The sequence below is a fragment of the Branchiostoma lanceolatum genome, chromosome 3, assembly GCF_035083965.1.
Source record: "Branchiostoma lanceolatum isolate klBraLanc5 chromosome 3, klBraLanc5.hap2, whole genome shotgun sequence".
NCBI lineage: Eukaryota > Metazoa > Chordata > Leptocardii > Amphioxiformes > Branchiostomatidae > Branchiostoma > Branchiostoma lanceolatum.
This window is the reverse complement of record NC_089724.1, coordinates 19,287,258-19,314,233: the sequence shown is the minus strand read 5'-3', so window position 1 is coordinate 19,314,233 and position 26,976 is coordinate 19,287,258. Positions and strand designations below refer to the sequence as shown.

Sequence of the window (26,976 nt, the reverse complement as noted above, 5' to 3'; positions counted from 1 at the left end):
ATGACGGCCGTGGTGTTCCAATAGCCCGGGGTCCGGCCATGGTCTCACGGCGGCTCAGCCAACCGGTTCGGCGTAGTGTAGAGCTCTAGGCGTAGTGAATGCTAAAGGCGAAGTGTTTTAGGGTTGGGAATCTTTGGATAGAGGAAAGAAAAACTAAAGAAACGAAACAGCGAAGCAGGTGGATAACGAAACTGTAGTAAAGGCAGTGTACTGCGCAACAGGTGTGACAATCCACTGGTACTCTCCAAGCAGAGGAGTGGGTCCGGCTGCTTTTGACGTGTTTTAAGACGTTTTTGTCGGGCTTTCTATTTTGTTTTCACTTTATGGGTTGGCGACATAAAGAAAACTGGATAAAATAGAAAGCCCGACAAAAACGCCTAAAACACGTCAAAAACAGCCGGACCCACTCCTCTGCTTGGAGAGTAATCCACTGGCGCCGTGCAGCTTCACCCGAACCAGGTGCCGATCATCTTGCATTCAAATATTCACCGGTACATTCCTCAGCATTGCTCCTCTTGATTCGAACGCAAACAGCCTCTTAGCATCAAACACAAAGTAGTAGAAGTACACATAACAGACATGCAATGCAGTTGTGGAAACAAGTGAACATACGGTTCAGGCACAACACACTGGACATTTGCTGGGTCTGCGGTCAGCCTGGAGAGACCCGCGCCGCTTGCTCAGGTGTTCCTCTGGTCACGGTGTCATGCCGCTAAAACGGCTTTATCAGATTTTCCGCAAGATTTCCTTGTCTAAAGGAAGAGTAAGCATCCGTAGGAAATACTGTATATTGTTTACAGAAGCGGTGACACTTCACTGGGTGTCCTCGTGGGTCCTCTGAGATGTCTGGCATCCTAGAGCGCTCTCCGCCATGCCGTCCTTTGAACGCACTCCCCACCGGTTCAGAGGAAGGAGATAACACCATATCGGAGGACATCTCAGAAGTCAATGTGAGAGAATATAGATGAAGATCAGCGCTTCAACGTTAATGACTTGTAGTTGTTTTCCTGATACTATTCTTTGTGCATGATTAACGTCGTATTAATATTTGCAGTATCAATTTACTGCGAATGAAAAGCAACTAGACTTTTGATGACGGTTATCAGTGAACTAGCGTCAGGATCGGGCCCGTCCCCAGCCGGCCAGTCGGCTACAATCGTCGAAACGTAGTAATGAATAAGATGTCAAGACAATATTGAAGAAAAAATATGTTAACAATTAAAGTTATATTCGCTGGTCTTATATATGTGTTCTATTCGTTACAAAGCAACAGACCAAGGAACCTTCTCTCAAGTTAGCTAGACTCTTAATCTCGAATGCACACCAGTCACGTTTGCATGGAAGACAATCGTGTGTGTAATGACCTTTTCTTATCGCGTAAACATCAATTAACCTACCTTCCTACCGTTCACTTCGGACTATCCTCCGTGCAATGGAGTCACCTAGCGAAATATGTATGAACAACACGTTCAACTTCGATGTCAAGTTGTTGTCTCAGACAGAACAAGGTCCTATTGTCCGCAAGGTGTAGGTACAAACACAGGGCTATTTGTGCAGGACAAAGGCCAGTATGAAGCCTGGCACAGATGTAGAATTTGGCAAGAAAACTTCCGGTAAGATTCAACAAAGGAAGACAGGCAAGGGAAGTAAATACGTATGCGTTACACATTGAACTTGATGACATTAGCCAAGGTGGAAGGCTCGCTTTGATAGATTGCAAAAAGATAGAAATTGGCCAAATAGAGTGAATAGTATGCTAAGGGAGTGGGCTACGCGATTACTCATGACCGAGCACCTTTGCAGATTTTTCATACAAAATTCTCATTACCGCGTTTGGAAATTTTTCATGACCGCGGACTTTGGCTTTGAGAAATTTTTCAATTTTGATAAAAAAATGGACCTTTTCGAAATTTGGATTTTTCAAAATTTGTCATGACCTCGGACCTTCGCAAAATTTGGATTTTTGGCGACGCCTTAGGGGCGAGCCTAATGGTATAGTATTGTGTGCAGTTTGCAAGAATTCTAGAAATTGCATAGGAATTTGTCCACAGGCATTTGCAATCTCTGGTATGTTTGGATGTTAGCCCAAATGGAATGGTGGAATGTGGGTCATCCATGCCCCTTCTGGTATTCCATTGGTATGTAGGTCAACTAGGCCCCCTGGGGTACTACACTGGCATGTTGTCAAAGTAGGTCATCCAAGAAGCTGGTGTCAAATTCCAAAGCAGGAGGTTACAATCCAACCCTTTGGGGCAAAGTCCACGGAAGGAAGTTACATTCCAACCTGTTGCTAGTGTTGGAAATTCCTGACAGACAGACAGACAGACAGACAGACAGACACATTCACACAAACCACAACAGAACAACACATGCTACCATAGACATCTTCTTTGGATATCCAGTATGAACAACACCAATTTACAGTGCCATAGACATATTACATTAACACATCACCCACAACAACAACCGTCCCCATGGCAATGTCTTTTTTTTTTCCATTGCCAATCTTGTTATGGAAATTTCTCATGACCGCGGAAACGGGAATGGTCTTTTGGAACGTTTCCTTTCTACTACATACGGCATTGAATGACCTTGAATCGATCCGAAAGATAACACTAACAGGCTACTCGGGACAATCAGTATTGCAGTGTAACACTAAACTGCAAGAGGGCGCCTGTCACCTTCCAGATCTCTGCAGTAATGACTAGGAAAGAAATGCAATGCACGAAATAGTGGTGTTGTCAACCAATTAAAACAGCATTGAAGCTAGGAGTTGATCCCTGCTTGAGGAAAATGGAAGGTGATGCCTTTTCAGCTTAAGCTTTTTAGCCTGAAGGTGAAAAGTTAGGGCTCCCAGAAATATTTCAAATACTTCAAATATCAAGAAATGTATCACAACACAAAATAAAAATAATGCAGTATGGTTACGCTCTTTCTGTCGCCGAGAATGCCTTTTCACAAGTGCAAAGTTCAGGACTGGTATAAGTGTGGTGGCCTGGACTGCCAACAGCTGTACAGAGGACCAGTTGTCTAGTCTCCAAAAACTAACTACGCTGCCTATAGGTAGAATAATAGAAAACCTATTTCCCTACTTCACACATTTAAGTACTGTACAAAAATTCATATTCCTAATGCGACTAGACAAACTTCCCATTGAAAAACACGTCTGTTCTTTTACATCTACTACAACCGAAAAGCGAGGAGAAGTAGAATTTATCTAATGATAGTCATATTCTATTGTATCCGTTAACTGTACTTGTATTTTGTTTTGTTGTGACCTGTACTTAGCCAAGTGTGGCAGAAATGTGCAATAAAGGTCTTCATTCATTCAATAATTTGCAAGGAAATCGGAGTATGGCCAACATAGGGTTTGTCGGAAGAGGAGATGATACTCCCCTAGCCAATCATTCCTTTTTTGCTGAATTATACGATCCATAACTCCGTAGGAGGGTCTGGTGGAGGCTACAAGTTTTACGTATACACTGGCTTAAAATCGAAGATTTGCTCCTTCTCTTGCTTTAAAAACACAAATATAAGTTTCAACTTTCAACAGTAAATCATTCTGCTGTGTTAATACAATGACATACAGGCTTATAGTTTGTATTGAATATTACACAAAGTTGCTGCGTTGCCAAAATAGAGTTTCAAAGTTATGGCTTCAGTATCATCAGTTTTAAGAGGATTCATTTATATATGAGCTTGTGATGTCGCGATATGCTAGCTTAACGGATTTCCCGCGCGGAAGTACACAAAAGTGGCGTGTCAACGGGCATTACTCTGTGCTGTCTCTTCAAGTACAACTTTTTTTTCTCTCAGTTCTTTCAATTAGTTGTATGCCATCAATTGTCATGCGCATCAATTTGGACCAGTTTTACCACTCGCAAAGTATTCTGTCATACGCAATACATCAAAGCCAATGCCTGCTCCCGAACACACCCACCCATCTGCAGAGTTGGCACATTTCCTCCCCCGTGCCCACTGCCCGGGCTGCACAGCCACGCTCATCACGTTAGAAACCCCGGAATGCCAGAAAAAGCAGGGGATCCATTAGCGGCAGATCATAGCAAAGCGCGCCAGTGGGGGCCTCGGTTTTCAGACATTTGATGGACATGTTTAGCGTCCAAACACGGAGCAACATGGCTCCTACAAGTTTGTGTTTGCACGAAAAAAAATGCAGCAACAGTCAACAGGTGTAGTAGTCCCACAGCGAAATTGACCAGCGCTCTAGAAACAAGAGATGTGCTTTCATAGAGAACAATTCATATGCTATACAGGAGATAATGGTACATATGCTATATATATATATATATATAATAATGCATTGTTGACTAAGGCGTTTCACTATACGTAAGATATTCTCAATGACCAACATCGTTCGTAAAATATGAAAGTAAAACTTTCGAAGGAAACGCAATAGGAAATAGCTTTTTTTGTCCTTCTATTGCCTTATGCATGTAACCAAGAGGAACGCTAACGACGAACGCAGCTCTAGACATGGATTCTGATACTCCTCACATCGGGGTACGAATAGTGAAGCCTGAGATGAGAAGTTATAGATATCAAAGTTGCATGAGATATTGTGAAAGTTATCATGGATTATGAGGTACAGTATTTTGTGAAGGATATAATGTACGGGTAGTGGCAGAAAGTTCTCTAACATATAAGAAAAACAAAGTTATTGTATCATACGAACAAGTCTCACATGTTGGATATTACATGTAATTAACCAAACTTTGTTACATACTAAACTGGCGAAACATTGCCGTCAGACTGCGTGAGATCTGGGTCGTAGTTTGATGTAGAGACATAGTCAAAGTTGTCCGCATGCACAAACTGATGGACGCAATAGTAAAGACTGGCAGTTAAACAACAGACGCCGAGAGCACATACAGCTATGCATCTCACTCTTTTACACAGGCCAAAGGAGCTGGTCTCTCTTCGTACGGTGCCAATTGCAATCCATTATTGCAACAAAATATACGAAATAGATACTGCTATCTGTGTTTTTTTTTAAATTTGACACAAACAGTTCAACTTGTGCGTCACGACTTGATTCAAGCAGACGACAAAAGGAGGGAACTTTGTAAAAGATTAAAATTTGAAATCCAATTCATTAGTTAATATCCATGCAATCTAACAACCTACAATTCGTGACATTTTCCATTTGTCCATTTTCGACCAGTGCAAAACACAACACTTCTGACCGGAACCTTTTCCTGAGTGACGGGCCGAACAGACGACTGTTTTGAGGCAACAGAAAGACCCTTCATGTTGCCAGTCTCTCTACTGTTCCGAGTCGGCGGCCTAGAACTCTGTTTACCTGTAGAGACTTGTTGAGAAGAACAGACTCTTGACTGAAGGGGACACGGGGGAAGCAAACACTCTCTTCCCATAGAATGTGCAGTCTGGCGACATTAACTAGAACGTTATTTCTGTAATAGGCGTACAGGTGGACAGTTGTACTTAATGCTGGATAAAGCCATGTTCACCTCACATCAGACCAGGAATTATGTAGTATGGTCGTTATTTTGATACCAACAGAAAATGATGTGAGTAGATGATTACCGAACGTATCTGTAACATACTGTGTCTTGGCCAAAGCGGGATGATTTGCCCTATTTCTATCTTTTTCCGTGTACTTTAGACCTCGTTGAGCAGAATCAACTCTCGGCTGAAGAGTACATGTGTTAAGCAAACACTCCCCGGCGACGGGTCGCGGCAACGGGCCGTGCGATAAACACTCCCGCGTCATTGATTTGGCGAAGTGTGCGAGTGTCGCCCTCCCTCAAGAGAGGCGGAGCCACAACTGGGAGTCGTTTTGGGGTACGACAACCACTTTGTGCTCAAAATCATGATGTACAAATGAAATAAAGAAACACAGAATATAGCTTTGAAATTGGTGGAAATGATTGCCGGGTACAGCACATGTAGAAAAGTAACTTTTTTTTTAACAATTCTACACTCACTACATATCGCGAATCTGTGAGAGAAATACTCCTTAACTACTTTTCTATGGGTCCTTTTTTGGGTCCTTATCTGCCAAAATACGTCGTATTTCCAACAGACCTGGATTAAACCAGCATTACTGTCCCAGCCCTCGAACAGACACCGCGGCAGACTCTGGAACCCTCCATTATAGCCTCAAAGGTCACTCGTCGTTAGCAGGTCACTTACTGTCAGAGCACTCGAACTCATTGGTCGAGACACGCCGCTACTTCTCAGCAATTACTCCAGGGCTGTGGAAAGAAGACGATCATCTTGTGGTTGGAGCGTCTTGATGACATTTCGCTGTGGAAGAAAAAATCAGAAAACGTTGGAAAAACCAGTCCGAACACGTGCATGGCGAGCTTAACTGTTAAGCTGTTGTTTTGTTGGCTCTCTGTTTAGAGTCCACTGTGTTAAACAATACGAATGTGAGGTAGTTACGTGTTATCACGGTGTCGGGATAGACGGGGGAAGACTCAGGATGGAAGGAGACTCGAGGAAAGGACATGTGGCGTTCTGCAGTAGACCGACATCGCAGCAGAAAGCCAAGGTGGACCCGAGGTGAGAAGTGTGACCTGTACCTTTGCTTATCATCGGTGTGCGTTAGTTTGTTGTGTCCCTGTCCCTTTATCATACACCGATTGTAATATAAACTGTTTTCCACATTTTATGAGCTGATACAAGGACACGATAGTTGTAGTTATTCGACAAAGGTTACTTTTGCTTCCAAGTTTCAAGATATAGAACAAGTGATCAAAGCAATTTGACTGAATCAAAATACAAAATATTGAATAGTGAGACACAAGACAAATCTTTTACCGCAATCATGCAAGTATCTATACGTGACTCCAAGTTTAATGTTGCTTACGTCAAATGTCGTCAGCTTTGGCCTCTTCATGCAAATTAAGAGAATATCTTAGTAATTGATCAATAGTAATCAATAAAAGCTTGTGTTCGTGAAGTTATAATTACTCAATACCACCACACGCTGTCAGGCTACCAAATGTGTAGAGTGTGTCGGTTTGTTATCAAATGAAAACTTGGAATCTAGTAGATATTGTAATACCCGGTAGAGTATTGTCAGTCATAAAGCAGGAACCCCACAGCCTGTACATTGGATTTTTTATTGCGTATGGATCACAGAGTGTGTCCGTATCTACTAGTTTATAGTTCGATACAGTGTACGGTAACAGACTCAAGACTGAATGTTACAGTAAATGTTAATATCTTCTAAGGCCTAGAAATAGAAGGGATTGTTGGAATACCTCGTATATTACCTTATAGAAAGAAAGTCTTTGTAAAAAAAGGAGTTGTGATATTTGATGAGAAAATGTTTTACATCATACAGTGCAGATAGAACACCCTGAATATTTATTAATTTATTATGCTGATAGCTTGAACGTGATCACGAGTGGGTTCACAACTTTGATAAAAGTACGAGGGCAGCTTAATAAAGATTCTCTGACCAACTGTTAGTGGAAGAAGCTGTAATCAGTCAAATCGTATAATCATCAGATGCATATCACTATAAGATTTATCTCTGAACCGCCTACAGTTTCTCCTTTACAGACGCTAAGGTAGAGTAAGGTGTGGCAGTGGAACTAGTTGAGTGCAAAGCGGTCATCGCTGACATCATGGACCAGTAGACCCCGTTGTTCATAAGAATATTTTCCAGACTCATATAACATAAACTGAGAGAAACGAAACTTGGTTAGTAGTCTTTTTACATCTAAAAACTGTGCCAAGTTTTGTTTCTTTCAGATTATGGGAAATGTGTCCAGGAAATATCATCATGAACAGATCGGTCAAACGTTACCACTCTACATTCATCTGGGCCCATCACGACACTTTACTCTACCATAGCGCCTGTGAAAGAAAAACTATCTAACTTTCAGAAATGAAAACGGGCATGTGTTATACCATAATACATATAATATATCAGCTTCCTACAATAACGGGAAGGCCTAGGGGTCCGGGTATTCATTAGTGAACTGCTCTGGCAGATATGTCCTAAATTGATAATGTTACTTGTCTTTCTTTCTCCAAACGTTATTGTGATATTTGGTGTAAATCATTTGCAATAGTCTTTTTCACAGACCTATTGTAGCGTGCGTAGTCCATTGGTCAGTGACCCTGTCTCTGGACCAAGAAGCCTTAAGTTTGCACCCCGGCTGTGTCGCTCCCCTGACATGCACACTACTGGAAAGGGTCACAGTCCTTAGGACGGGATTTTAAGCCGTGGTCCACTGTTCTTTGTGCTTGTCAAAAAGAGCGAGGGGAATTTCTTAGGTACAGTGAACCTGTAAATACTGTACATAGTCTGTCTTCTCTGTCGCCACCCATGGAAGAATTCATTGAGCAAAACTGGTTCGAGAAATCACTTTCACTCTTCACAGAAGATATGTGCATTTACATTTGTAGTATCGTATTACTGGTTAACGTTACATCAAATCATTATGTCATAGATAATCTTTTTTCTCAGTGGCGGTACTTATTTGAGCACATATCTAGATCAGCGCCATAGAGTAGAACTTGAAACTTTTGTCAAAATCATTGTCTGCTGATATACTATAATGGCAACTCACAAATACTAGTACTGAATACAAAGCAAAGGATTCACAGATTACAGATGGTGCCGGCTATCTACGTACAGAATAGGATCAAAGCTAAGATTCATCTAATTTGAAGCCGTTGTTTGCGTTTACATTTCTGATTACATACAAGAGAAATACTAGCAAAACTGTTACATACATGTATTTGTGCATTCAACATCACAAAAATGATCAAAAACAAACATTTTGTAGTTTTCAATGTGAGAAATCTTATTAGCTAGTAGATAAAACGCGGAAATGGAACAAATATAGCGAATCTTGATAATTCCCGTATACGCAACAAATATTCTTAGTAAGTCATATTGAAATATATCCATTTGTCTAGTAGAATAGATTCAAAGGCCGAGCAATCTGAAAACCGTTTCGCATTTAGGACGGTGAGTACTACATGTAGTTGTGCTGAGTGACTTGTTTTCTGGTAGAACAATGTAGAGCGCTATTTCCAGTCTGTAAAACATCTCCATGGCATAATCTTCTAGATCACAAAAGTTTCTAGATCACAAAAGTTATCTGATTCTGCGGGAGAAGTACTTCATCTTTTGTTCAACACAGTACAAACCATTTTATCACCCTGGTTCTTAGCTTTTTGAAAGATTTTTACTTTCTTACATGCTATTCGCTATTTTCCACCGGAATCGTGACAACTAACAGTTTTGAAATTAAACGATATTTTTTCTGTGACCCACTTTGTCGGGTCCAGGAGAAAGAACAGTTTGTAGTATAGAAATATCTAACGGCTGGTTTTGATCACGTTACGCTGAAGGATTTCGATGCAACGAAATCACTTTAAATTGCTTCAAAGCAGCAGCGGGTTTTCCCCGTTGAAAACCTGAATCCCAGAGTATAGGCCTTGAGCCGAAGGCTTTACTGCTGCTGATATCAAAATTACGGAATCGTATAGAAACCTAAATTGTAGATCAACAGTTCCGACAAGTGCTGTAACAGGACGTTCCTACCTACATCAGCTTGGCTGCCTGGCGCTCCACTATGTATTGTCTTGTTGCAATTTTTAAATAAAGAATAAAGAATAAAAGGTCGTAGACTAACGGGTACACCCTTAAACACTATTTCGTCAGGAGTGCTCTTCAGAAACTGATGCCACAATCTATATATAGTTCAGCCTCATGTCGGCAATATGCATCCTTACCTAGATCTTGCCTGCTTTTACACACCACGCACAAGCTTGAAATGCTATCCAACTGTTTGAAATGTGGGTGAGGGGTAACTATGAGTTGTACATGTGTGAAGCGGCCCCTTCAAAATGTATTTTACAATGAAAAGAAAGAGCTGTCGTGTCCATTAAAATAGGACAACAAGGACGTTATTAGTCCTGTCTTTGAGGTAGTCAGTGCGGCTCTGTGGAATTGCTTTGTAGAAGAGGAACACGCTCGCCTGAGATTATGCATTTCCTCGGAGAAAACATGTAAATATCTGGACATGTCGGTTCAAACATGTTTGCTGCCCGGATTATCAGTTGTCGCCACGGAAGCATCCGCAGGCAAGAAGTCAGCTGAAGTTTTGTTGGTTGTTTATGCGATTCGTGCATGATAAGAGAAACAACCCCAGTCTAAACTAACCCAGAGCCTGTGGCTGCGGCTGAGGTGCCATCCGGGGTTGGCATCGGTGAAAGTTGCTTCTTACGTTGAGACTAAAGGCTTTTTAAAGATGTATCGAGTGATGAAAAACTGGTATGATCATACTTTCATATTGTTTTGCTTACAATACTGCATCGTTTAGTTTTCATCGTGCTTTTTTGCCGTAATTATTAGAGGGGAATCTCAGATACTCTCCGTAGCAATCTAACAATTTGTACTTTTGATTTTCTATTTGATACAGATATACAGATACATTATGGGTCCGATAGTTGATAACAGTTGTTCGCATAGGAAAATTTTGACCTAGCCTGGTGGTGAGTTGAGAGGTTGGCGCTGCGTGTACGGGCTTCCGGACAAACTTCGCAATATTTGTACCGGGCGAAAGATAAACAGCTCGGCGTTCACCATTTAACATGGACGCCGTGCCGACTACATTCAGTACGGACATGGTACAGCCGCCATGCCTGATCACGTACCAAGTCTAGTCCTTATGTATCTATGAATGAATGAACGTTTTATTTGATAATGAATAACGATTGTCGCTATGCAGGTATATGTGTATATGTGCATGTTGCTTTCGACCTGTGGACGACTAGAAAGAAGCACATGCAGTTTGGCACACTTATCGGTGAGCGACAATGCCGCGAGAGCGAGTTATTAGATGACATGGCGTATGAAGGACTATATCCACCATCTTAAACCTAAACGTGTGCATATTCTGCAACCTAATACACGAGTTACTATTATCTTATCCCTGGTGTCTATGCTAACCAGTTTTCCTACTGTTCGTCCTGTATTTGACATTCACATTTTGTAGTCTCACATATGTGCATGCCATGGTCACAAAATGAAAACAACAGTATCGGTTGGGAAAGAGGTACTATAGACGATGAAGGGGCAGAGCTGAAATATGTTGTGTCTAAAGACTGTGTTTCGTGTTCCCCAGCTTCAAGTCGAAGCGGTACCGAGACAAGCACCGTGAGCAGATCAAGGCGATGGAGGCGCTGTTACCGGTGGACCGGGCAACCCTGCAGAGGAAACTGGACTCACAGACAGTCTTCCGGCTGGTCATAGCCTACTTCCGCACCAAAATATTCTTCCAAGGTAAGGATGCATTGGATATTACAGTGCTCAATGTCTTCTTTCTATACTTCCTAAATAGGGGAAAATTGAGGTCAGTACAGGTAATGCAAAAGTGAATCACTGTACAAAGAATACGTCAACCTATAAACTACATGTGGCAGTACTAAATGGTCTACAGTTTGCAGTTGCAAATGAAGATATACACAATCCTGGAACTATATCATTGATAAATACGAGCCCAGCACCCCTTTCAAACCCTAGACTACAGTTGGACAAATACGACAACGGTATTTGTTGGACAGTCTTAGATTCTAGGCCAAGTATACATGGCTCAAATTACCCGCAAAACTGGCCACAGATGTACTAGTAAGATCGCATGTCGCAGGTAGCAGAAGTTTAAAAAAAACGCATCAAATATTACTCTGCCAATATCCCTCCAGCGAGGGTAGTAAAGTTTGAATCGAATATTTCATTGGTAACAGAAGTTTCTGAACATATGGCACAATCAACGTATTTACATAAATCGAAGTTGTTTGAATCCAGCTTACAACCGACTGAAGAACGTTTGGCAACATACGGAGCCATTTGGGATTACTGGGACAAACCGCGAACTCAATCGCTTCCGATAGCTGCGTAAAATTATTTCGTTCGGTGTACATTCCATAAGTGGAACATATGTCAAATATTGGGATACAACCCTACGAAAACATCACTGAAGAGGGTTGGTTATGGGTACGTGCGCTGTTTCAGCCAGCCCAGAACGATAAGCCAAAGTGGTTTGTTTCTCATATTTGCAGTCACTGATTATAGCTGTCGTCTTCTGCCATTATAAGACTACTGAATACCGCAGAACATAACTTAAGATTTAAGAAATAAACAGACTTTGGCAGCATTCAATTATTATGTTTGACTTGATCTGATTTGGAATGACTTTGAAAAGTTCAATGAAAGTGATAAGATTTAAATGAGGATACGACATGATTGAAATATTACATAGAAAATGTATGCAACGAAGAACGAACGTCGAAGACACAAGCTGACGTCGTACGTGATAGCTGCAGTTATCTACATCGTTATGTCCTGTCATCATTTATAGCTTTTAGAAACGTAACCATTGTCATTTCTCGGACGTACACAATAAATATAAATCAGTCCGTTCAATCCCTTCTAATCTACGCTGGGAACCTATAGTTACTCTCTCGTACATTAGACTTCAATACGCTGTAAATAACAACACAACAATGTCAATGTCAATGATCAAAGCAGGATTCTTCCACTGTGACAAGAGAGCGAAAAAAAGCGGTTTCGTACTGGGCACAAGAGTGAATCTTGAGTAGTTTTGTCGGCGTGGAAAACATAGCAAGTCTTTCCAACATGATTTACATCTGGGAAATGGTATCATATCAGCGCATCAATATGTATAATTTTCGTTCAAAAACCATGCCCAATGTTTGTACCTTTCCCCTAACCCAATGTCCACGCTTTAAGAGCTTGTTCAATTCAACATTTCAACAGATTTCTTGGCACAATCATGTTTTATAGAAACAGACTATAGTCTAAGGAGGGTCGGACAAGTATCCTATGATAAGTCGACTACTTTCTTGGGCAATAAACGGACAAAGGATTTGCCAGACCCTGTCCCCGTTGAGGTGTGTTTTGGGGCGATGCTATGGCAAAGATGGCAACAAACTTCGACAGATCTATGGTTGGTCTAATTTGGCTTCTTGTGGTTGCACATGGAGAACACTTCCACGCTTTCGGCTCCGCCATCTTGACTCTAAAGTGTCCACAGACGTAGAGATTTCCCACCGAGTTTGTTGTGTTGTATCAAGGAGGTTTTATACCTCCTTGGTTGTATACACGTGGACACTGTGTCTTGGTAGTGAGGTGACCTGACCAAGAAACCGTTTCTATCAAGTTAAATCTGTCGTATTCACCTTCTCATAAGATAATACACTATTCAATAGAAGAATTCGTCTATTCAACCTGTGTACGCGTTGGCAGAAGTAACAAATTTCCTCACTGCAATCGTCAACCCTGACCTTCTATGAATAACGCAGTGAAGAAATGTTAGCTCTCATGATTACATCTATCAAAGACCAAGACGTGGCGAAAGGCGGGAACGTTCTTTTTAATGCTTAAACAGCGGTCAGGGCTTAATCTATCCAGCTAGGGGTCTTTATTTGTGAATATTTGTGTTACTAGGTGGGATAGCTGTCTCTGGGTGCCATGAGCAAGGCGTCACAATTCCACCACTGTATTAAATCGCCATTAGGGCAATCTGCCGATACCACAGCCATGTACCTACATCCAACTCGGAAGGAGCCTGTTATCACTTAGGGCAACTTTGGCAAGTTTATCACATTGAAGATTTATCAACAGAGCTTGTGGGTGACATGGACACGGGACTAAAAAATGAAGGAACCACAAAATCAGCTTGCATCTCATACTGTTCCCTGCCTTTCAGAGTACGGTGACGCAATAGTGTCCGTTCAATCCGGTGAGACGCCTAGCTACCAGTAACAGCGTTTGATAACGGTTGCAAAGTTTTCGTCGTGGGTGTTTTGAACATTTGAATGACCCCAGACTGTTTCCCAGCTTTTTGCACCTGTGTGTGCATTTTTGACACATTTTTCCCCACACCACAGTTGACACAAAAGTGACTGTGCGGGGTTAATAAAAGGGCTGATCGATAAGATAGCAATATTGTCCCATACTTGGGTCACCACGGTGGACAAAAATCCTGTGGGATAAACAAGTCCGACTAGAATTTATCCACGGTACGATAATATTTGAAGTAGAGGAAAACATGCGCAAGGCCAATCTGTACACAGGTTGTACAGGGGCGAACAGGTGGCCATGCTTCCCGGGCGTGATGCGCGGAGTCCAGGCCTGCTACCCTGGCAATCCGGCCTGCAAAGTGGTCAATTATGGCACCTTTTTGTATCACCAGTAATCTGTACAGTCTATTCTCAGCCCAACTCTTCAAACACGGTGTTGACATTTGATTTTATTGTAGACAGTGGGAAATGGAATTGGTATCGATCGGTTTACGTTTCAGAGCACAGAGTTACCGAAACTTTGCACCGCCTGCTGCAATTCTAAGGCTGGCAGCCCAGTGCGCATGCCAGTAACCATGTAGCCACTGTTGACTGTACCGTATGGTGGGTAATGGTTATATTACGGTCTACTGTGACCTCTTTCCTTGCTGATATTGTCAAGGAAACTATGGTACAATTTGGAAACTTTCAAATGCATTAGCCTAATCTCCAATCAAATCTTCCGGTGGCAGAATCGCCCCCTGCTTTAACGATCAGCCTAATTAAAATCTAAATATGACAAAAAAGTGTTATCTGAATATAATTGGACTTAACAATCATCATGATTACATTGACGGCGTTTTATGTCAGTCGGACAGGCCTAGGGACTCTATAGTTTGATCGACAGAGACAGATTTGGATGAATGAAATTTCCATGTACCCATATTAAAAGAGAGAGGAAAGTGTTGGTCAACTTTCTCATTTTCGTAAAAAAGGTTTGAAACAAGACATCAAACGTATATGGCTCATTTCGTTATGATTGAATTTTGTACAGGACGGATATAAACAGTTCATTGTAGATTAGAAAAAAACATCGGGACGAGCAAACCTCCATCACTGAATGTGATCGAAAGAAAATGTGAGTAGCGTGCAGATTGACCTTCCTCGGCTCGGCCATCAAATCGCTATCGTTGATTGCTGAGTGAATCCATCAGATAGACCTCCGCACTATTGGTGCCCGATGTCCATGTCATCCCCACAGCCTCTCCATGATTAATCAACTAACGGAGCATGAACAGTTGCCATGTAATATTTCACATAGTTAAACGACAGTTACTGCAAATCTGGAAAGACACGATCAACGTGGAATAGATGATAACGTTCCTGTGTCAAGTGCCCCATGATTATGAATTTACGACAGGAATATATATCTGATGTAGAATGAGACATACTCTTTTCATATAGATCTCTGCTATACATTAAGAAGTTAAACCATTGCCTATTTGGAAAATAACTATCAAGTGTCTAGTGATGTATGGCTAATGGGATGATCATACTTTTCCATGCCCTTCTAGTCTGGACACACGGATCTGTTCAACAAAGTACTTTTGATGATGACATTTTGCACCTTCAGTCATTTTTGTCAGTCTCTAAATATGCAAATAAACGTCCTCTTTTATGCTTCAAGCTGCTGGATTTTCCCGCCACGACACAACAGTGTCACCGATAGACAGAGATAAGGATGGCCCATCATCACGTGACCCAGAGGATACTAAGGAAAGCGCTCAGGATGGCGCAGTTAACGGGACTGAGGGCACGAGTTATCCTAAATCTGACGTGTACGTGGGAGAGGAGCATACAATACAGGTAACATCGGCTCTGCTTCTTTGCCATTTCACGCACCATGCACACACAAACACTCACACATATGCACACACACACACACACACACACACACACACACACACACACACACACACACACACACACACACAAACACACTCACACACACGCACACCCATCCACCCACACACACAAACACACACACACACATACACACACACGCACACACACACATATATACATGATCACATACACACACAAACACACACACACACACATACACATACACATGATCACGTACAAACACGCACACGCACACACACACTCACACACAAACAAACTCACACACGTTCGAAATTTACTTGGGAAATATCATGTTCTTTTATTGGAAGAGAAGAAAGAAAAGTTAAATAATTCAGAGGTTCATATAGAAGTAGAAAATCAACAAAGACAATCATCCATGGCAGTGATCTAAGTGTCATTCTTCTCGGGCGCGTTTTTCATAGGAGCACAAGGTCGAGATTTTTATTTGTTAGCGGATTTCGATCATTCCGATGTGAACAACATAAACGTTCGGACAAAATATGACCATGTTTTCAGATCGTGTATCCTCGGAGTCAAAGGTGGTGGAAGTTTTCCCCACTACATTTGACGGACTTGACGAAGCAATTATTCCTCGCTCAATGTATTTGCATTCATGTCTAATATCGTGCTAAATGTGCACGCGACATCACATATACGAATGCATATATGCCCAGCTGGACTGATAATAACCGATGATATCACTCCTTCCCCGATAACAGCGACAGCTGATGACTTTGAAGTCGTGTATATCTGATAGTAATAAATGTCATGATCATGACATCAGCGGACTTTTCCTGCCGCCCCTCCTGTCGGCCCGTCGTTGGGGGCGACCGTGCCCCGAGTGCCGCCCAGGTCAGGGAACACGCCGTTAAGCGGGTTGATGCGATAAGCCTAATAATTTTTGACAACAGTACAATCATCTCACGGCTCCCCCTACAACAGTGGCTTGATAAATGGTGCGATAGTATTTACCTGAGTTTATTTTGGCACATTGTAAACCCATTTGTCAACGGGTGTATGACGTTTAACAGATCCAAACAATGATAAGGGTGAGCCGCACGGCAAGTCGAGGTCGTTAGGTGAAGCTTGGTGTATTCCAGCATACCGGCGTATCTGTGGTACATAGCATGGGGACGGGTTTCATGTTTAATTGGTGAAGCTTGACTGGGATGCACCTTGGGAACACCGTTTCCTTTGCTCAGCATATACTACCTTTCTAGATTGGAGACGGCCGATTGGATATTTTGCTTGATAGAAAAGAAAACTGTCCTGCATAGTAGACATATATCCAAAAGTGATAATGCTACATTACGACGAAGTGTCAGTATGATTCAGACAATGGAACATTGATCCTATCTATACCCTACTCTCTTTGCAGGAGAGTCTGGAAAGGAAATTCTCCGCTAGACATTGTCTCATGGTGCTGTCTTGTCTAGGTGCTTCTTTGCTAACCTGTCCTCTCCGGTGCCTTAAACCTCAGGTGCTTTGCTCATGCGTGATTAGGATGCTTGATATATATGGTCTTAAGTCAATACATGTATGACATTGTTACGGATAAAGTACAGACCGGCTTCACCTCACACAAAGTCCAAAATATGAACGTGATATACTTTTGCACATTTCTTTCATCCAATATCGAGGATTTTAGTAATCTTCATGTTAGTAACAGCACAATATTTCCAATATTGAGGCTAGTTAACAAAGAAAGAAAGAAAGAAAGATAGAAACAAACAAAAAAAATAAAGCAAATTAATCAACAAAAAAACAACAAACAAGACTTACCGAGGATACACGTCCTTTCTCCAGGCGCTTGACGGGTTCCTATTGGTGGTGACGTCAGACGGAACGATCCTGTACGTGTCGTCCAACATCTCCGCCACTATCGGCTTCAGTCAGGTACGCCCCCCCCTCGTTATCTATCTCCATCTTATTGTATTTCAGTCCCACCATATTCATAATCCTTTTCATGTATTATCAATATTTTCTATCTTATCGCAATATCCTTTCTTAAACAATTGTCAAAGTAAGCTTTGAGTTGTATCTGACACAGAAAATAGAGACGTCAGACATTGTTGGTTGCAAAAATGCAGCATTGGCCGCGCGTACGTCTTTCTTGTGGTAAATAATATGCGGTTGGTGTATTTTAATTTTAGTAACAGCACAACAAGGTTGCCAACATTTAGGTCCCATTTCTAGTAGAGGACGATCGCGTTTCGACCTCAGTACGACCGAAAATGGATTTGTGTAACCCTTGACTTCATAATTGGACTATCATGCAAAATGATTTAAAAGACAACAAAACACACAAAGCGTAAAAAGATACGTTTTTTATCGATGAAATTCGTTCAGTGATCTGTCAAACGTTAGGTCGCAGCGTGGTCGTATCGACGTCGCCGCCCTTGTGTAAAGTACGGTATGGTACAAACCTGTGTAGTAGGCTTCTTTAGTCCTATGGCCTAACCGGTACCGTGGTCTTTCGCCAGGTGGACCTTCTGCACCGTTGCATTTACGGGATCGTCCATCCTGATGATCACCACGACCTGAAGTCAGTGCTGGAGCAGAGGTTCGACACTTGCAGTACTGCTGACAAAAAGCACGAGGGCGTACTTGATCACGGACCAACTCCCTCAGAGCAGATGTCGGTGAAAGAGGAGACATTGTCCTCATCAGATTTACAGGTGTTTCATCCCAGGCTTTTATATTTCATTTTTTTTGCCTCACTATTTCATGCTCCACCGAATTTCCCCACTATGATTTACTCAAGACTTTTATGCGACCTGCTAAGTGCATTATATTCTCAGTGGCCACGATCCTAGGAAATAGATAACGTTAAATGCGACGTAGAACTCGTTTCTTAACATTCTCCCTACTGAAGTAGTCTTTTGGCGGCAATTATGTATTGGAAGGGGGTTAACTGCGCCTTTACTTATGACAAAACAACAACATTAAACCAGGTATCATATTCTACATTCAGCGTGAAGTTCAAGACCATTCTACGACTGACAATGCGGCTGTCGCAGACGACAGCAAAGAAGTGTCCTTTCTCTGCAGACTGAAGTGCTTCAATGGGACCAGCACAGGATATGTCGTATGTACTTTTGTAGTCTTCTTTGTCATCGTCTCTGCGTTATGATCCGACGTATAACCATCGATACGTACTGTTCAAACAGCGAGAAAGAGAGGGACAAAATATTGGCTTGAATCCTTCTTTACAAGAAAATAAGTGAAACTAGTGAATGACACGCACACGCAGAGAAATCGATCAGTATTGAGTCTTGATTCCCACACTCAGCATGACAGATCGCCCTATGGGCCAGTAGACAAGCGTGGAGTACAATGGCGAAGATCTAAGAATGAAGTGGTCTTCGCTATGATAAAATGTTTCCATGATCGGTAGCAATCCCATTTCAGAGTAGAGACTAAACGTTACCCCCGCAATATTTCCACAGAAGGTCCACTGCACAGGGAGGATGCGGGCGTTCCCGGAGAAGGTGAAGCCGACGAGCCGGACATCCGCACAGGTCGCCTTCGTGGTGTGCCGTCCGTACGTCCTGCTCACCACCGACCCCTGCGGAGACACGCGCCAGAACGCCTTCTGGTCCAAACATGACGTCGACTTCAAAATCAAAGCCTTGCATGACAGGTGAGAAATGGTCAACATTCATGGCAGTGAAGTCGTCATGTTCCTCACTACTCCCAACCAACTAGCCTGATTGAATCGCGCTTATAGCGGCCGCCCGACACCGTCCGCGGGGAGGGGCCATAAAGGCCGGACGGCGGGAATTTGCATACAGACTACCAACCAATATGCCAACTAAAGACCAAAGACTAAAACCCTTTTCCTCTTTTTTCCACAGAGTGACAGAGATCCTGGAGTACGAACCAGGTGAGCTGGAGGGGACGTCATTCTATAGCCTAGTCCACCCTGACGACCTGGCGACTTGCTACGAGTGTCATAAGTCACGTGAGTATTCTCATCGAATGGCAACTTTGGCTGATACTTTTGGAAGTTTCCAGTGTAATTATAGATACACGAACCAGATGCTCTGTTGATGCTATTTGGAAAGTGAAGTATAGTGAAAAACATTTTCTACCCGGAAATATGTTTTTCTTTGATAGCAGGAGTACGTCTTTTCAATTACTAGGATTCTTGGCTTGACATGAAGTTGATCTGTTTTTCTTGTAGTTCTTGAAAACAGTGATGTACAGTCGATGTATTTCCGGGCCCTGAAGAAAGATCACGCCGCTGTCTGGCTTCACTCCCGAGGAAAAGTCGTTCTGAAAAACTCCAGGAAATCCATCGTGTTTTCCCACTGCCCCGTCAGGTGTGTTAATCTCCCGTGCCTTTAACTGTCAGCTGTTGACCGATGAGAGTCTTACGTGCGGATGAGAATCCCATCTAAATGACCGTCAGGGAAAACACCTCCCGGCAATGTTGTACGTCATTGTCACGATAAGGCGGGCAGCCTGATGTTATCGCTATAGACATAGTGTTCATATATCACCGACTAAGCAACTGTCATTTCATTCTCCTATTTATAGAATGATTTGTCGAATGTCGAAATAGTTGGACATTGGTCGAGGGAATTTTGTCTCTAAACAGTGTCATGAAAGGAAGTTGGCTTCTTTAACTCACTGTGCAAAGAAAATTGCTGCATCTATCCCTCTATCATCTAGAATTCAAAATTATTCTAACCATCTTTTTCTTTCATCGTCTAGGGAGGAAGACTCGTTGTTTCTTCACCAAGAAGGCTTACTGCGCAGGCGCTATGGAACAGAAGATTTACTGCGCGCGATGCATGCTGGGACAGCCCTGCAGTACCCGTATGAGGCCGTGCCTGCAGACGACATCGACTACTCACCCTGCAGTGGCCATTCCGGCGGGAAATCTCTCAGGCGACGCCGCTGCAACCCGGGCGATGTGTACGGCGGCCTGAAGGACGAGTTCTCGGTATCTCTGCACAGTCCGCACGGCGCATGCCCATCAAGCATGCACTCCGGCTCTGACAGGGACTCCTCGTCCCCTGCGTCCAACCCCTCCTCGCGCAAACGACCCCGCAAGGACAGCCGACGCTGCGACGATGTCTCCAGTATGAACTCAAATCAACATTTAGCAAACAGCTATCCCCACGCGTTTCCCTTCTATTATCCCATGACAGACGGCTACATCCACAGGGTTGGAAACTATGAGCAAACCTTGAATAAGAATTCAAATTCATACACAAGAGTCGGAAATGGGTGGGAACACGGCAATCGTTTGGTTGGTAACCCGTATTGCGACTTTGGTTCATCAGAATTTCACAATCCTTTACCATCACCCCCGCCATCACCGAGACCGGTGTGGAACGGGGCCCACCAAGGCGGTCCTGCCATGCCACATTCAGCTCAAAACTATTACTCCTCACACACAGCCAGTTATCATACATATGGCAATGGCATTTGTCATCCGCCTGCCTCAAGTGTGTACACAGGACAGCCGTTTAGTTCATGTCAGGCCTACCAGTCAGTTCAGGACGACAGGTGGCGGCGCAATGGGTGCTGGGCACACCAGACCGCCATGTCATCCACGCCTCCTAACCCTCTCTACAAGCACACTGACATGCCCAGCTCAGCAACTGTACACTATCTCTCTAAAAACAACCAAGGGTCTTATAGCAACACTGTTCCGCCGAACAACCAGGTTGCCCTGATGGATCATGAACGCACAGGCGTCGCAGCATGGTACGACTGTATCAGCCAAGTTTCCCCTCAAATGGAAGAAACGCCCAACATGCTAGAGCTAGAGACCAACACGGATGGGCATGCTTCATCATGTATGTTTGAAGGAACATCCTATGCTCCAAAGGAGCACGTCGCCACGGTCTCCTACCCCAAATGGACAACAGAAGCAACATGTCGTCAAGGTGACCTTTCATGTGATGGCAATATGGCCGTCACAACAAAGCATGCGCAGTACGACTCACAACATTTTGGCCTGAGAGAAATGGACATTCGTGTCCCCACAGCGGGAGGCTTCCTTGGCTACCTGTACAGCTGATAGGTTTTATGATGTTATCTGTAGTTAGATGATCGTAATACTTTGTACAAACTCTGTTGACCTCTCTGTGCCGAAGTACGTCAGGTCGTCGTTTGGAATATTTTGATGGGACGAGAAGTACCGAACGACCTTTTGAAGACATAGTAGTTTTGAGAGACGTACGTGTTACTAAATCAGTTAGTCCTAGTAACCAACGAAGTGCCTGTTGCACTAGACTACATTACTGATAACGTGCGGTGAATAGATTCATTGTGTGTGAGTTTTTCTTTTGTAATTCGTGGCTTGAGCCAGATTGATATTATGCACTATTTTGACGATATTTTGTTTTGAACGTTTGATACAAGCTATGCAAAAATTTTATTCCCGAGATCCGTAAATGATGGCAAACGGACAATATCTACTTAGATTTTCTATGTTTACTTAAAGTTTTTATTCCATTTCATACTCAGCCGAATAAACTTACCACATGATAAATTACAGTATGTTTGGCAAGACCCTTTGAATTGGATACTGTGAATTACGACATGAACCGTTACAGTTGACATCACATACTGTATTTGACCTTTGTTACTGCGTTTGGCATTGAAGACAACATTTGAACTGAGTGATAATGTTTGGCACCAAATATAACATCTGACCGTTTGAAATTACGTACTACATCGTATATTTGACAATACCCCTTACGTTTGGTATCACGCTTGATGTTTCCCATTTCATTGGCATCACAAATCACGCTTGATCTTAGCCATTATATTTGGCGTTAAACGACCCATATTGATCTAAGGTTGACATCATACATGTAGTTGTCATTAATTAACATCTCATACTTCTAAACACTGAAAGAATATACTTTGAAATACTCCTCTTTTCTCACACACACCATAGGACAACCTAGCTCTTAACATAGGAGAGATATTTCCTAAAGCTATTTCCAAGGTATCTATGGTATCACTTCAGGATACACAAGAGAACATCATTACAGAGCACTTTAATCACTATTGGACGAAAGCTATATAATGCATGTCCTTTCCACAACCTTCTTCCGTGTCTAAATCATGTCATTTTACAATGTTTATCTAACAAGCAATTATCCTTTTATTCCATTAGTCGTTGGTCGGCCGGGTCTGTTAGCGGTATGTAGTGTTGACGAACGGACACGTACTGTCTTGTACAATTACTTACAACGAAATGCTCTCTAAGGACGATGTATCTGATGGACTATGCTAACAAGTAAAGACGGTTGATATTTACATATTGAAGGTAAATGCTCAAGAGAAATACAAATCTGCAACGTTTGTTGCATTCGTGTTACATATGAGGGATTACTTGGATTTGACATGACGTGAATTTGAAGTAATATCAGATGAACATGACAAACTTAGCAATTCCTCCTTTGCCACCTGCATGCGATAAACTAGCATGATCTTTACAGATTGTTAATTTTTCTCAGAGCCCAGATAAATGTGTACTTGTTACAATAGCTGTCGCGTACATGACACTCAGAAATACTGCTATTCATAACATTTTGATACACTACACGAACAATTGTAAATAATGCATATAGCTAGACGTCATTGCGTATCACAAAGACGGGCAAGGCGCTGAAATATCAGGTTAGTGGCTGTAACACAGAGATACAAATTCATCGTGTGACGGTGCAATGACGCAGCTAGGTAATTAACGAGTTCGGTCTGGCAAACATATCGTATGATCCAGTGTTGTCCCATCTAATATCATCATTATTACTGCCCATTACCTTATCTGATTTCAATATAATACGGGTTCTGAGCTAATGAAAGCTGGCGCGCCCAGAGCTTTGTCAGCGTTACGAAAATGAGAGGAAATGAAGACTGGTGGCCTGAAGCATTGGACTGGGAGAAAACGGATCTGTATTTTTTTCTGTCCAGACGTTGATTTTCTTATCAGTGAAAAAGCAATGACACTACGGAAATGTTGTTTTCCTTAGGCTGCTGGGTGAATGGATGCTCATATAGATCATCTCAAATCATGTTGACTGTAGGGATTTTTCGTAGATAAGGCGACTGCCTAGCCTCCCACCCCATGCCGTTTTGTACTTTCCTACAGAATCAACCATCTAAGCACCCACTTCTAATAATTTTCTTTAAGAAATTTCTGTAGTCCTGGCTTTTGATTGTGTGAATGATCGGATTGATCGAACTGTTGATCATGGCCAACACTAAGGTCAGATTCTGGATGTCCGGGTGAACAGGAGTTACCAGGACATGAACGTACTGCGTAATCGAAATGGGGGTGGAGCAAACCAGTAACACAAGGAAAAGAACGAATAGATAGCTGGTGATCTCTCTCACTACTCTTCCGGATGGGCGGTAGAGCTTTTTTGCGGTGGGATAGGGTGCGGCGTGGGATTTCACTCTTTCCTTCACTTCGCGAATTTTGAGAAATATGGCGATGTAGAAAAACAGACTGAGGAGGATTGGCGCGACCACAAGGATGATAATCTCGGTGATATTGACCACAAAAAAGACCATGTCGGACATGTCAGCAGCGGGGACAGATATCAGCATGTAGGGAGGGCGGAACAGACGGCGGAAATAAGCAAACACCAGGAGGATCATCAGAAAAACCGATATCCAAGACGTGATACAGTAGATTGTGATCTTAGTGGGTGTAAACAGCATATTGTAAGTTTGCAATGGTTTTGTTATCAACACATAGCGGTTCCAGGCCACTAGGCCTGAGTTTAACACGGACAAGTCCACGCTGAAGAAGTACACAAACCCCATGACGTCACGGAACAGACAGCTTGGCTTGAAGGCGGGGTAGAACCAGGCGAAGGACAGGCAGGAGTCACAGATGAGTGACGTCATCAGGTCTGCAGTCGCCATGTTTGCCAGGAAAAGATTCGTTGAGCTGGAAAATTGAGATTTTATGGATATTGGTCCAGGAAATAAAATGTGTGCATTTTTTGTGGTTCTTTTTTTATCATCATATAACTTTAAAGTCATTTCATGAAATAGACTGAGCATTTGATGATTGGTAGTTTTCCAAATTCTATGACAACAAAACCCGTACATGACACGACAGTTACATTTTTTCCTAGGAGTGGACTGGGAGAAATTGAATGCACGAGCTCAAGTTGACACGAGGTAACGGACGTGGTGCATCTGACTTAGTCCTTTCATGCATAGGGCAGAGGTACGCTGACTCTATTCTTCTGTCCGAAAAGGGAGGTTAACTGTAATGAACAAATGTATAGGCACCTTAAATTAAAAGCAATACATGGTTACACTTAAACTAGCTGGTATGAGGATGAGAACAAAAACTCTGATACTAGTTGAAACCCACCCCAATCTTCTCTTCACTAAACAAAACCTTTTTTTCTGCAGACATCATATAGACCCACCTGCGTATCTTCTTCTCGATGATGTTTGCAGCGATGACCATGGTGTTGCCGACTACTCCCACCAGCGAGGCCAGCAGTAATGTAGCGGCCAGGAAGTAGCGCATGGGAGCGGTGAGACCTGTGGGTTGGTCCGCGTCCGGTAGCAGACACGATTCGTTGACTGTCGTGTTGTTCATGTTGGCCAGTATCCAGCGCTGTCGGCGTGATGAGTGCGAAACCTTAAGTCCTCTAGACTGTGCGGTTTGTTCAATGTAAATGAATGATCGTCCCAGATAGGCTACCAGTCAGTGAATGCAGGTGGAGCTTGCGCAACAGATCATTCCACGTAAAAGCGCACGTCATTTTCAAGTGCCCGAACGACTTAGCGTTACGTACGTAAAGGAGAGGAAAAGTACCTGTTACGTGAGCAAAATGAAAAGAATAAAGTCTTGTCTGTGCGATTTCAAGGTAACTCTACACTGTTCTTGGCGCCTGTCAAAAAATGGAACAACCCTCATGTTATCAAAATGAACAGATAGTATAACTGTCAGGTTAAATGGATTTTCAACTTGAAAAGACGACAGGCCGCCTGGTCTAGTAGACTGGATACAAATGATTTCAGCCATCGTGGGTAAGATTCTGGTAAACGAGTGTTGATGTGGCATCGGGATTCGGTCATGGTATTTAACGTTACTTGTTGCTAGCTTATAAATGTGAAGGTAACATTGCATGTTGCGTTGGCAGATTAGATGAAGATGAGGCTCCATTCCACAAATGTTCGTACTCAAGTCAATGGTCCGATGCTGTCCCATATATACGTATGCATTGTGACCAGAACTTCCACATTTTGTAAAAAAAGTTCACATTTTGAAACAAAGCTTTCTTCTGTAGATAGGGTTTTGATGGTATTACTCCATTACCTGTAACGTTACGTCTGGGAGATCCCCTCCACCCAAGCGGCGCTGCAGAAGGGGCGAATATTCACCTCCCCCGATTGCCATGTACTTTCTTATTGTTTTAATTTAATCTGTTCTTTGATCCCTGCTACCATATCATGCACCTTTTATTGAATTCTCGCGCTTTTTCAAAAGCATTTCTATTTTTTTATATCCCTTCAGACGTAGCCTTGGGCAACAAATGCCTTTGATCAAGTCATTTCCTTATCGTCCCCATCAGTACAAGAAGCATGCTCTGTCCGCAGGCACGTCGAACCGTAAGTGGATTTTAGAAACCCCACCACTGACACTGTTCACCTCTTTTCCCGTAGAGGTCGTTCTGAATGCTTATGGCGGCATCATCAATGGCACAGCGCATGCGTATTGTACCAACATGCGTGCGTGCGTGGCCGTCTCGACCCACAGAGTTATTTGCAGTGATTATTTCTATCAAATGATCACTGCAAATTACTCTTAAAAGACGTGAAATTGCGGCTGCGGCACGAAGTTCGTTTTCATCAGTTATTACTGCGTGGTTTATTCCTTTCAAATTCTAAGCAATGGTCGGCTCAAGGTCACAACACTTCTCATGTCCGACTCCCCATTAAGATTATATTGACTTCAGTTGTTAGAAATTGTACATGGGAATTCGATGAATACTAATGTTCAGTAAATCAAGGGGAAGTATCCCACATGTAGTAATACACGTCACCTTTTCATACTGGGAAGAAAGCGTATCAGACCTACCCTAGGGATACACTTGTAAACCTATTCGTGTGCATGTCTGCGTGACCTGCCATCTCCTAATGTGGTTAGTAAAGGGATTCGCCCTCATGTGAGAAGAAACACCCATTTAATCTACCACGGATTTGAAGAAGAAAAATAGTAAGCTGGATGAA

General features: G+C 42.7%; 3 protein-coding genes across 3 annotated transcripts in view; 1 reads left to right on the top strand and 2 right to left on the bottom strand.

The window, feature by feature from the left end:
- Positions 1-831, bottom strand: part of LOC136430861 (alpha-adducin-like) — a 47,128-nt gene extending 46,297 nt beyond the window's left edge. Inside the window, exon 1 of the mRNA XM_066421909.1 lies at positions 613-831. The gene's annotated coding sequence lies outside the window, so the exon portion shown is untranslated. The remainder of the gene's footprint in view (positions 1-612) is intronic.
- A 5,115-nt stretch (positions 832-5,946) lies between these two features.
- LOC136430859 (aryl hydrocarbon receptor-like) lies at positions 5,947-22,425 on the top strand. The gene is made up of 10 exons (XM_066421904.1): positions 5,947-6,546; positions 11,139-11,296; positions 15,503-15,681; positions 17,548-17,637; positions 18,225-18,419; positions 18,716-18,829; positions 19,191-19,384; positions 19,599-19,705; positions 19,928-20,066; positions 20,461-22,425. Exons 1-10 carry the CDS (start codon positions 6,467-6,469, stop codon positions 21,776-21,778), a joined length of 2,574 nt encoding a protein of 857 aa, XP_066278001.1. The 5' UTR covers positions 5,947-6,466; the 3' UTR covers positions 21,779-22,425.
- Positions 22,317-26,074, bottom strand: LOC136430860 (melatonin receptor type 1C-like). The gene is made up of 2 exons (XM_066421905.1): positions 25,164-26,074; positions 22,317-24,670 (listed from the first exon to the last, which is right to left on the bottom strand). The coding sequence occupies exons 1-2, from the start codon at positions 25,337-25,339 to the stop codon at positions 23,866-23,868; spliced, it is 981 nt and encodes a 326-aa protein (XP_066278002.1). The 5' UTR covers positions 25,340-26,074; the 3' UTR covers positions 22,317-23,865.
- Between the last annotated feature and the right edge of the window lie 902 nt (positions 26,075-26,976).